Source organism: Diachasmimorpha longicaudata, chromosome 3, assembly GCF_034640455.1.
Source record: "Diachasmimorpha longicaudata isolate KC_UGA_2023 chromosome 3, iyDiaLong2, whole genome shotgun sequence".
Lineage (NCBI taxonomy): Eukaryota > Metazoa > Arthropoda > Insecta > Hymenoptera > Braconidae > Diachasmimorpha > Diachasmimorpha longicaudata.
Window position 1 is genome coordinate 10,262,786 of NC_087227.1, and position 11,506 is coordinate 10,274,291.

General features: G+C 36.3%; 3 protein-coding genes across 4 annotated transcripts; 1 reads left to right on the plus strand and 2 right to left on the minus strand.

Annotated features, from left to right (window-relative positions):
• Positions 1–538: 538 nt before the first annotated feature.
• Positions 539–10,226, plus strand: LOC135160711 (uncharacterized). Of its 2 annotated transcripts, XR_010298615.1 has the most exons (7): positions 1,208–1,597; positions 2,276–2,854; positions 3,006–3,103; positions 3,171–3,206; positions 3,276–3,480; positions 3,612–5,049; positions 5,137–10,226. XR_010298615.1 is itself a non-coding variant. In XM_064117571.1 (6 exons), exons 1-6 carry the CDS (start codon positions 1,423–1,425, stop codon positions 3,725–3,727), a joined length of 1,209 nt encoding a protein of 402 aa, XP_063973641.1. In that variant the 5' UTR covers positions 539–1,422; the 3' UTR covers positions 3,728–10,226. The 2 variants fall into 2 exon arrangements, 1 of the variants encoding a protein (XP_063973641.1); XM_064117571.1 differs by having other exon boundaries at positions 539–1,597; positions 3,612–10,226.
• On the minus strand, positions 4,307–5,081 carry LOC135160725 (uncharacterized). Its single transcript, XM_064117590.1, has 3 exons — positions 4,934–5,081; positions 4,660–4,791; positions 4,307–4,465 (listed from the first exon to the last, which is right to left on the minus strand). Exons 1-3 carry the CDS (start codon positions 5,040–5,042, stop codon positions 4,335–4,337), a joined length of 372 nt encoding a protein of 123 aa, XP_063973660.1. The 5' UTR covers positions 5,043–5,081; the 3' UTR covers positions 4,307–4,334.
• On the minus strand, positions 9,722–11,505 carry LOC135160717 (glyoxalase domain-containing protein 4). The gene is made up of 6 exons (XM_064117581.1): positions 11,226–11,505; positions 11,099–11,148; positions 10,666–10,931; positions 10,336–10,491; positions 10,050–10,225; positions 9,722–9,965 (listed from the first exon to the last, which is right to left on the minus strand). The coding sequence occupies exons 1-6, from the start codon at positions 11,313–11,315 to the stop codon at positions 9,852–9,854; spliced, it is 852 nt and encodes a 283-aa protein (XP_063973651.1). The 5' UTR covers positions 11,316–11,505; the 3' UTR covers positions 9,722–9,851.
• Position 11,506: the final 1 nt, after the last annotated feature.

Sequence of the window (11,506 nt, forward strand, 5' to 3'; positions counted from 1 at the left end):
TGTATTGGTTCTAGTGGGCACATGATTTACGGAAAGTGCACAAGTGTTTAGATCATAAAAATCGAAAATCAGTATAAAAAATTCCTGGACAGTGAAAATATTTAGAGTGATAAGTTATTAAAATGACACCGGTGAAAAATACCAGTCAGCTATCATTTAAGTAATGAACAAATGTTCATTACTTAAACGATTACTTCATCACTTAAATTATTTAGAAATCTAAATAATTATCAGCTCAGTTATTACTATTTCTGAGAATGATTTTCATCATTAGTTTTCTCCTATCGACGAAGGCCTAAAGCGGACATTGCAGCTAACGCCAATTTGTTAATTTAGAATCTTCCCCCGGTTAGGGCCTGACCCACTGGCTCACGATTATGTATCCGACGCATTAAGAATTTTTGTAAGGAAAAATAAATTCTACAAAAAAGTCTTCACGACAAATTTTTCATGGCTTCTACATTTTGAGATTATCATAGGAAACCAAGACTGGAGATAAGTTAACTTGGCTCTTTATCAGGTATCATGTTACGTCAAACGTCATGAAGAAAAAATGTCATAATATTTGACATTCGATTTGTGTTGAATGTCAAATTTTTATAGCCAAAAACGGTGGCAGTTAATTCCCTTTTATTTATTACAATGGGAACACGTCAGGCATGTGAAATGTGTTTATCTGTTTTATTTTATCCTTTGACGCCTCACATTTATCATAGGAAAAAAAATCAGCAATGCGAATAGCAAACATCGACACAATTTTTTTAATGAATATCTGCGTCGCAAAGACGTTCGGTATTTCCGTGAAAAACATCAACAATAACAACATGCAAACAAAAGAGAAAATTAAATTTCTTGAATGAAATGAAATATTTATTGATGACTTCCAATTATTAGGCACTCCAAATCTGTTCAGAATTTTTTTTTCACACATTGTTATAAAAAAAATCGTACGATTCTCCTCCGGGAATTATTTTTTGGCTCGTGGATGCTTTTACTGCGCTCGAAAGGAGGTACATTATGATATAAACAGGACTATTGGCGATGAAATTTCGATGTTGCATTATTAATTTTGATTTAAGATCGAATTTCATTATGACATTAATACATAAAATATCAAGAGTGTGTCTGTGATTATGACAGACGAACTGCACCCCTCAGACCCCAGGGGAAACCAGTAATAACAGTTACCCCTCTGTGGCCCCTAGTGAAACCTTCCAGGCACTCGGTCCTGCTTCCTTTTTTCTATTCTTTGGGGTCCAATGGGTAGTTCACACTGTTGTGGCACTGCCATCTACAAGCTAGGGCCCAGATGGTCATTAGCCGTTCGAAGTTTAAATAGATCACTACCACACAGGACCCACGCAATACTTCCGTTTTTTTCCGTGTGTTTTTCGCTCGTAAAAGTGAATAATCAAAGTGATAATGAAGGGAAAATATTGTTTAGTTTATTGGACGGAGACCAAAGAAATTAGTGTATTATTGACGAAGGATATCCCTACGAAAAAACGCCAGGAGGGTGTCTCCACCAAGTTATTGTGGAAGGATGCCACGACCAACAAAGCGACTTTATGGGACGCGAAAATTTTACGATTCCACGGTAAGTTTTCATCACAGAAAATTATAGAATTAAAAAAACATATGATTATTCTATTGATAAGCGTCTTATCTAAGGGTATGGTCTCGTTAAAAATTTATTGGTCGAATAATCATTGAAGACACTGGCATTATTTATATCAGTCGATCAGGCCAAATTTTGCCACTTGAAATTTCAGTTAAATCCTCTTGAATTGTTCAGTAATCCAAAGATACAATTTAATTTCAGAAATTCAAGAAATTTAAGAAATACATTAATCTCATGTAAGGGTGGACGGTCGGTGGAGTCAATCCTCTGCATTCTACAATCTATTACCTGATCAATTAAAATAAAATTATATAACCTTCATTCTGTTTTGGAAAAAAGACGTGGGCCTGGGGCCAACGATTCTCTAGATTTCCTGGTAAAAAAGTAAGGACGGGAGAAGTGGAATTTATTGAATTTCGAACAACCCCAACTATATCCCCTTTTTTGGTCTTTGTATTCATCTCCGAGGGACTTACCCAACCCAGGGGGCCCTGGGAGTCAGTCCCCGAAAGGCCCAGTGGAGATTGAGACCCAATCGGGTGGTAGAGAGAAAAATCTATGGCCCTGAATGGAATCCTTTGTGCCCCTTTTTCGTGGGGGTTCGAGATCTGCATGCGATAGCCTCCCACCATAATAAATATATCATTTTTTCAGATGACCCGATATTTCTGAATAATTTGGAGGTTCAACGGAAAAATGGTACTGTAATAAACTCCAAGCCAAAAGCTTTCACACAAAAAGCTTTCCTACAAAAAAGGAGGCTTGCAAAGCAACGGGCCAAAAGAAGAGCTAGTGTTGACTATGACCACCAAAAAGAAATTACTCAACAGCTACCAATGTTCGATAATTCCTCGTTCATTCCGACTTCTCTGAGCTCCCAGATTCCCCATGATCAGAGAATTCCCATGACCAATGGTCATAGAATCAGTCATAATGGTCAACTATCTCCTGCTCCACAAAGTAATGGACGAAGCGATAATGCAGCTCAGGAAATGCCATCTACGTCCTCCATAATGATAGCGAGAGAGCTTCCCATTATGGCATATCAAAAGGAGAAATTACATCAACACCAAGTGAAGCGTGAGTCATTCGATGGAGAAAACTCCATTATCGAAAGCTCGGAAGATGGTAATTCAGAGGATCGAGGATCAGACGACGAGGCGCGATGTTCGAGACGTCAAAATGGTCATAATCAGAGTTTTGGTTGTGATTGGTTCTACGGGATGAGGCCTCGTAAGCAATAATTAAAAGATTTAATTAAAAGTTCGTAGATTCGAAGATATTCCCCAGATCATGTCCTCTCGCAGGTTTTTTTTCATGTTTTTGGTGCATAAATATTTGTAATTTCAGGATAACAAAAGATTTAATGACAGTAACATTTCAGCTACTCGAGAAGTCATTGCCTATTTGAAAGCAATGGTTCAACATCTGGAGATGATGAGGGAAGCAGAAGAAAATAAAGCAATGGAACGAATAAAAGAGGTACATAATGTTAATAAGCAATTCTAAAATATAATTTTATTGGAATCACAGTCTGTATTTGTTGCAGTTTTATGATGAGGCACACACGTGCGGCATGGGCAAGGTAATTCTTCAACTAACAATTATTTATTGCCATTAGCAATAGCATATTTATGTATTGAATATTTCGCAGATGGAAATCCATCCTGAGAGCAATGTTTTCATCGATAAACAGACAATGACATTGGCAATGGAGGATTTCAACCACAATCACGATTGGAAACAACTGACAATAAATCTTCTGGTCGGAATTTATCATGACACATTGGAGTATATGTCTGTGGAAGAAAGCGAAGGCAAAATCCAGGTTCCTGAGGACATTTTGAGGGCTGTCAAGGGTAAGATACCTAATTTTCTAACGCCTATAGTTTCCACTGGAGGAAAATTCCGACCGCAGAGCTCGTTTGCTTTATCAGTCATTCACTGAATTTCTACGAAGATGACTCAGATTTGGCAAATAAAATTTCAGAAGTCATTGACACTCGAGGAAGTGCTGATAAACTAATCCACGTTGACGACGAGGTCTTCATTAAACACGTGAGAAAAATATGTACTAATCACAAGCGCCATTCATACAATCATTGAGGAAGATGATAGAAGTGAACGCGTTGCAACTGGTTACATTTAATCCGTTATTTCGTCCAAGCAACAATCAGTGTATGCAAATTCTATATAATCCTGACCATATTATTATAGGGATATTTTTGGCTAATGTGTAAATTGTATAGAAAGCTATTGCCAAATATCAACCAAATATTTTTGTATGTTAATTCCGATCCGTTTGACACAAAAAATGTTTATGCACATTTTTATCAGAAACAAAATTTTGACATTTTTGAATATAAATAATATTGAATGCATTCGGAATTAACTGTGAATGAGGCACCATGGATTTTCACCTTCCGAAGAGATTATTTCTCGATCTTTTAAATATTTCTTTGTCCTTTATAAATTTGAAACACCTGAAACTGCACTTATCACAAGCTTTCCTTCTATTTGCGTACAATTTGGGTCTTGAGGAGAACTACATGAATAATTTCTCACATAGATTACGAATATTATATAAGTTTATTTATTGACAAATATTTTCTTACTTAACTGACTATGTCAGTTAATTCTACAAATCATTGTTCAAAATCATTCTGGAAGATGAATTATCTTCACTTCGGCGGATTGAATTCTTTCCACTATTTTAATGCTTTGAATGTCTATCAGGAGTAAGTAACTCCCGGACTTCAACGCAGTGTCCCTTTGTGTTACAGGTGTATCTGACACCTGGTTCAGCGCCCAGGTTACATTTTTCAGGTGTGCAGTGCCATTGTTCTGTAATGAAAAATTTATGGTATCCAAAACTGATTCACAATTCGTACTTGAGACTTGATTCCAATGACTAAAATCGTGGGACTGTAACATTCTAATGATTTAATATGTTACATCCAACAATGGCTTCCAAAGATTTGAAAAATTGAAACGATTCTGCCACTTTTTGGGAAATAATGGGGGAAATTTTTACATACCAGCGCTGTCATCATCGTCATCGTCGGTTTCCACTGGCTGCAGTTCGCGACACTCGCCCTTGATACAAGTCCAAATCTTGTTATTCCCATATAACTCCTGACAATCTTTCACCCTTTTACATTCTTTCTTACCTAAAATTTATAAAAAACTCATGACGAATTGACAAAAATTAAATGAATTATGCGAAGACCACAGAAAGCAGTCCATCAATTGTTAAACATTCAGTTTTACAATATATAAATTTTTTTAGGCATAAAATTATGAACAACTTACCAAGACGATTATACAGATTATTCTCTTTTGCTTGGTAGCCTACGTATTTTGCCGATGCCAACGCGAACATCACAGCGGCAAAAATCAGGAAAATTGACAGACACTTCATTGTCGAGGTGGGAAGTAAAGTCTTATTGTTCGTTGAGATCTAGCGACGACTAAGCATACATTTCCACTTTGACATCGCCCTTATATACCCCCAGAATTCAAGACGCGATATACCGATGCCTTGATGTGAAATAAATGGGGAATTCTCCCGAGGCGAACTGTGAAGCCTAATCCCAACTTCCACCTAAGATTAGGAACTTGCTTCGGGACTTCGGGTAATTATTAGCAGAGTGTTGAAGCGACATTATTTTCTATTTTTTTTTATTTACACAGTCTTTAAGTAGAAGACTCCAGTCACATAGACTTTGTATTTTGATCGATTTATTGTCTGATCGGAGGACAAGTGTAGTTCTGCAAATGGATATTTTTTTATTTACACGATCTTCAAGTGGAAGACTCAAGTCACATAGATTTCTATTTTGATGGATTTTTTGTCTAACAAGAATTCAAAGTGAAGCTTTGAATGAGAATTTCGGGCATTTGGTTCTCTGGAATGAAGACGAGTGGCAAAATTATACATTTTTTCCCAGTGAGGCCCAAAACTCCTGGACATAATCTGGTGAAACTGATTTTCTCACATAATTTTCGGACTGTTAATTCCTTAGTAGTGTCATAATTGCGGAATGTTTATATTGCTCCGAATGAAGCCTCCGTCTGCATTAATTTATTTTTTGTTGATGCAGAACGGAAGTCCAAATCAAATTAAAAATTATTCATTTTCAAGTGCGTCGCAAAAATATTGCTATTTAATATTTTTCGCATTCCTCCTAGACCTCATCATACATCGGGCATTGCTCTACATAAGGGATCAATGAACAAAGAAAATGTTAATAATCTCTCAAACCTATTATCAATAAACTATTTTTTAATTCCATACTAATGATTAGTGGAGAAAATCACATTTTGATTATCTTTCTATCCGATAATGAAAAAGAATATTTCTCATCACCTAATTATTGAATTGCGGCCTAGTAGACTGTGATTATCTTTCTAGTAGTGGGCAAAAATTCCTTCTAATTTCTCCCCTTTTTCGCGGACTTCTTGGCGAAGATCACTTCATTCGCCAATCATCGGACCCTTTCATAAAGACCCCATGAACTGTACAGTAACTGTAAGTTACACTATCAGGTTGGCAAAAGGTCAAAATTCTCGGTGGTAATATGTGATTAAACTGGTAATTAAAATTAATGCCACTACCATTATCGAATCACAGGCTCATGAAAAATGTATTTAGCTCGGTGAATGATCCAAGAAGTAATCAGAATATAATTGTCTTCACTAATCATTAGCATGGTATAGAAAATTTGTTCGTATGGTTTGTGCATCATTATGAATTACTGAAGCAATTAATTGACGGGCTATTAATTTCCTCGCTATCATTTTCCAATTTCACCTTAAAAATTCTTCGGATATCACATTTTTCATCCGCTTTGTCCTCGCTTTTCCTTATGAAAAGAAAATTTAAAAATTGATACTCCGGGAATTTTCTAAAGTCCATTTTTTCGTTTTTCGCGTTTTTCTCGGCTCCTGGGCCTCCTAGAGCAAAACGGGCCCGGATTTGGCATCACACCGTTTTTCGACCATATCTTTGGAAATATCATACCTAGGACAATTTGGCTGGCGCCATTGGATTCGTGAGACGATTTCCGATTTTTCTAGGGCTCGGAAAATAATCTAAAATCAATTTTTCCATTTTTCGCATTTTCTGTGCTCCTGGGCTTCCGTGGTAATGCCTTACCGACGGACACGTTCACCAAAGTAGTTTCAGCGCCACCGCTACGACATTTTCCGGTTGAAGCCGCTCCATAAGCGCCAGAGTTCTCTTGTATAGTCTCTGGTTTGTTTGCATATTTAAGATAATTTTTTTTTTTGATTCAATGCTCTATGATGTCCAAATAGCCCTGAATTTTTCAATTTTATGTGGGAAACTCAAAAACGGGTAAATAATTTCACACATTGATTATTATAGCTTAATTGAATTTATTTACAACTATTTTTATTATCATAAATATTGTCTGGAAGCTTCAAATCTCGTTTCGGTTTCATGAATTGATTGATTTTATGGATTTCAGATGACTTCATTTTACTATTTCCATGACTCCTGATCTTGGGAGTATTATAATGAATTGTGTGGCACAATCGTGCCAGGAGCACGTGCCGGATGAACTGGAACACATAGTCCTTGCGGACTACAAGTGTATCGGAAACCTTGCAAGGCGCGGTAATTGCACTTTTCTTCTGTGCATGTCCACAAATCTGTAATAATGAGTTTATAGTATATACTAAATTAATTCGAGTTCAGAACTTAATTTTAGTAACGACAATTCCGTAATCGAAAAAAATAGAACGGCTCTCCGTATCTCAAATCTCATTATTTATACGTACCAGAGATGCTTTCGTTAGGGGCCTTGTCACTCTTTTCCTGACAAACACCCTTGATGCATTCCCAGGATCTCTTTGTTCCGTACAACTCCTGACAATTATCAGCGGTTTTGCATTCTCTTTTACCTGAATTAATAACGATGATAATAAATTTCAAATTAATTATTCTGTTGAGTGGTCGTCTACGTGCAGTTGGAATTCTTGAAAATCGTTCAGCGATCACATTTGTAAATGATAAATGACAATAATCATTTAATAGCTAGTATTACGAATCAATTACTCCCAATTTCAACGTAGTAATTATTTCGTAGTGGGCGTGTCAGAGGTATATAACATGCGTTAATATAAAGAGAGGGTCCAAAGAAAAAATTATTTTACTCTCATTGACGTTTCTTAATGAAAAGTGGGTTCTTAAGGACTGGTAGTAAAATACACAGCTTTGCAGCCAGACGAAAAGCAATTTTCTGGCAAATGAGCTTGCAGCACTTACCAAAGACTACTTAATGTTATCGGCCAATTAATTAACATTATGAGCATTTGGGGAATGTGCTGGGTAGAAATTCAGAGACATGCTTCTCAATGTTGAGTTCTCCATTATATAATTTATTGAATTAAAAAATTATATAACACGTACCTTTAAGATTATCGACCGTGTCCCATTTTGAGGACTGGTGTGCGTATTTTGCTGATACCAACATGGGTAACACAACAGCAATCAGCAGGAAAATCAACCTTGAATTCATTGTAGAAGTTGAAAGAATGTGTGATCGTTGAGGAGAATTCAGCCAAGACTACCTATGAATTTCAACTTTGCTATCGCATTTATATACCCACAATTGGGAATATCTATCGACCACGTGATATGCAACAAATGTGTCTTTATCACGTGAAAAAATTTCGGGAGGTATGTAGGATGGCATGCAGAAGGCAGCCATACGATTTAAATTTTTGTCTGGATTTTTTGTGGCAAAAAGAAGTTTTAGAACATTTTTCAAACAAAAATTCAGAATTTTGTTTAACAATGGAATCGAACGGTCAATTTTCATTCCATTTTCTCGTGAACATGAACAAAAAGCCAGAAAATTCTCATAAATTTATCCCTGAAAATTCAGGGTAATATGTCGGTGAATATTCATATTAAATTATTCTTTTGTAAATATAGTTATTCATATTATCAATATCTCTACGATGAGTTACAAAAAGTATGGGTTTTATTGTTTGGTTGACATATCTGACTCAATCGTCGGCTATACAATGGCATGCTGTACGACAAAAATGGATGTCAACATTCAGATTCTAAAAATATCTCAACAAAATGAGTTTTTTTTTAATTTCAAACATGGGACATATTGAAGCATCTGTTCTTCTCAAATTCAAGCAAATATTTCATTTATTCAGGTGTTTTTCCGTCTTTGAAAAATATCTACAAAGGCCCGCGAAATTCAGGTATTGGTTTTTGTTGTGCAGAACTCGATCACCAACCAGCCACCAGGCTGGTCTGGAGACTGGTATGAACCCTTGTCGATGAAGTAATTGCAAGTGTTAATAAATTGGTGAAATAATCAATCATCATGATGATTAACTTTCAAGGGCAAACACCTAGCAGCATGACGCCCAAGGGCGACGCTGGTCTTTAGGATTGACAATGAAAAACCCTTTTTGTCATCTTTATCATGATGGACCATTTTCCAACGTCTAAATATCTGTGAAATTGGATTATTCGGCGATTGAAAATATTAGCTTCTCTTATAGGTTTCAAATGTAGGATTCTACGAATAATAATCCTACGTGCTCATTAGTGATCAATGCCAAAAAACACATTTCAATTCTTTTGAAAATTTCTAATCTATTACAAATTATTTTTAAATGACATATTAATGATTGGTACCGAAAATGCCATTCTTACCTCATGGCTTATCTTTCACATCGCACGTGGAGTATATTTCGTTTTGTTTTTAGATAATGACAATGACATAATTTTATGTTATTTGATCCCGGTGAAAATGCAAAGTTCTTAATACTTCAACCTCACGATAATTCTGAAGTGTGGAGCTCAGACTAGGAACCAGTGCTTTTTCTAGTTGTAGCTTTATTTGTTATTCTTCCTCTGCCTCATTTGTTTTCCCTTAAAGTGCTGTGTTGTGCATAATTTTTAACGATATCAATTTTTTTCATGTTGATTCAATGTAGCGCATGGAAATTCTATTCCTATCAACTTCAATTGGAGTTGATCAAAGTTGAAAAGCAAAGGGAAATAAAAATGAGAAATAAAGAAAGATTCAAAATGAATAGACGGTATTTATGTACGTTGTGAATAAAAATATATTTTCTCGCAATTATAGTATAACAACAGAGTTATGATCAGCATCTCGTTTCATTTTCGTTTCATTTCTTTGAAGAGTATTTACAACTGGTTTTCCATTCAGTTTCATTCAGTTGGATCTTTCGCGATGTATTTATCAAGAATCTTTTCACTGGGGTAATCAGGCACTGACAATTGACGGAATCCTTCCTCGTCAACAAAGCAAATCTCATGGCCATCCTAGGGAAAATAAAATAAACATTAACAATTACGAATCATTTTTTTTCCTCGGTCACATTATTCCGCAATCATTTTCGCGCTTACCGGATCTGCCAATATTATTACTCGAACTGATGCCTTTCCTGGTGTGTCCAACGTTATCAGATCCGTCAAAATTTTATGGCCGGACTGTTTAATGTTTTTCTGGATTTCGGGCTGTTCTGCATGAGGAACTGCAAAAGCTATTCTTCCATAGGCCTTTGCATGGTTTATTGGAGTTCCTAGAGTTTAAATAAAAAATTAATTATTCTGCTGCAATGAATGAACAATCAGAGCTCATCAAAGGAAAAAGTGTAGCTATTGAATCATGATTTCTGGGAGTTACACTCACCAATGTCTTTAAGCTCGAGTTTCGCCTGATCGTCTCCGAATCCGAGAAGAACAGTTTTGTCCTTTTGATCATATACTTTTAAATTCAGAATGTCCTTCCAATAAGATATACTTTTCTCGAGGCTTGAACTCGATAACGTCACCTTCTCCACGGGGTCTGAGTCACAAGAGACAGAAATGCAATGACTAATCACATCAGCAAGTTATATCGGATAATAAAAATTTATTTAATCATTTTTATCTGATATTTATTAAAAAATCGCTGGAGAGACTTGAAGTTGCAATGGCAATGAATAAAAAACATAAATAAAATCGAAGCCATGATTGATACCTTTACCAGCGACTTGTGGCTCATTGATGATATAATATTTGTAGCCCCCAGGTGCCTGCAGGACAGAAACTCCATTTTCCTCGTTAATTGGCCAATTATTCTTCTTAGCTCTCTCGATGACCTCCTTCGAGCGTATCGTGATACCTTGGAAATCGTTTCCCAATTCATAACTCTTTATTCCGTAATTGTACGTCAATTCAATCACGAAATGTGTGTCCTCAGGACCATATCCTATCATGGTCTTACTCCAACGGTTAGCATATGGTCTGGAAGCATCATAATAAGATCTCAAGAGGCTGCTAGGGGATAGAAAATTTTGAAGACGAATAGTGCGACATTGCCGGACAGGCCGAGAGCAATTTTATTCGTCAGAAATGTACTCGAAACTAGAAACTGCTTTTCTGCAGCCTAAGGGAAAGGGTCAACTACACACCCATTGCAGGCAGCCTCACACCCATCACTGAATTCCTCATGTCTCAATACCTGAATCAAGGTTAAATGTTATCATGTGTCAAGATTCATTGATGAAGTATCTGGCAAGAGCAATTGAAAAAACTCACTTTCATGCCCAGTATTTCTCGATAAAACTTCGCCGTCTGTCGACGATCTGGAATCTTGAAAACAAAATGCAAGGCTCTACCAGTCACCATGATTATTTATCAATTAATCAATAAGTTTACAATCTGGAATTCCAAAAAATTACTGAATGTGTTCTAATTCGATTTGACTCGACTCAACACGACGTAAATACTACGACACGATTAATCGAACTCGCGAAGCGTCTGTTTCAAGGAATTGCAAGATAATAACTAATCCCGGAACGTACCGGTGATAAGTACTT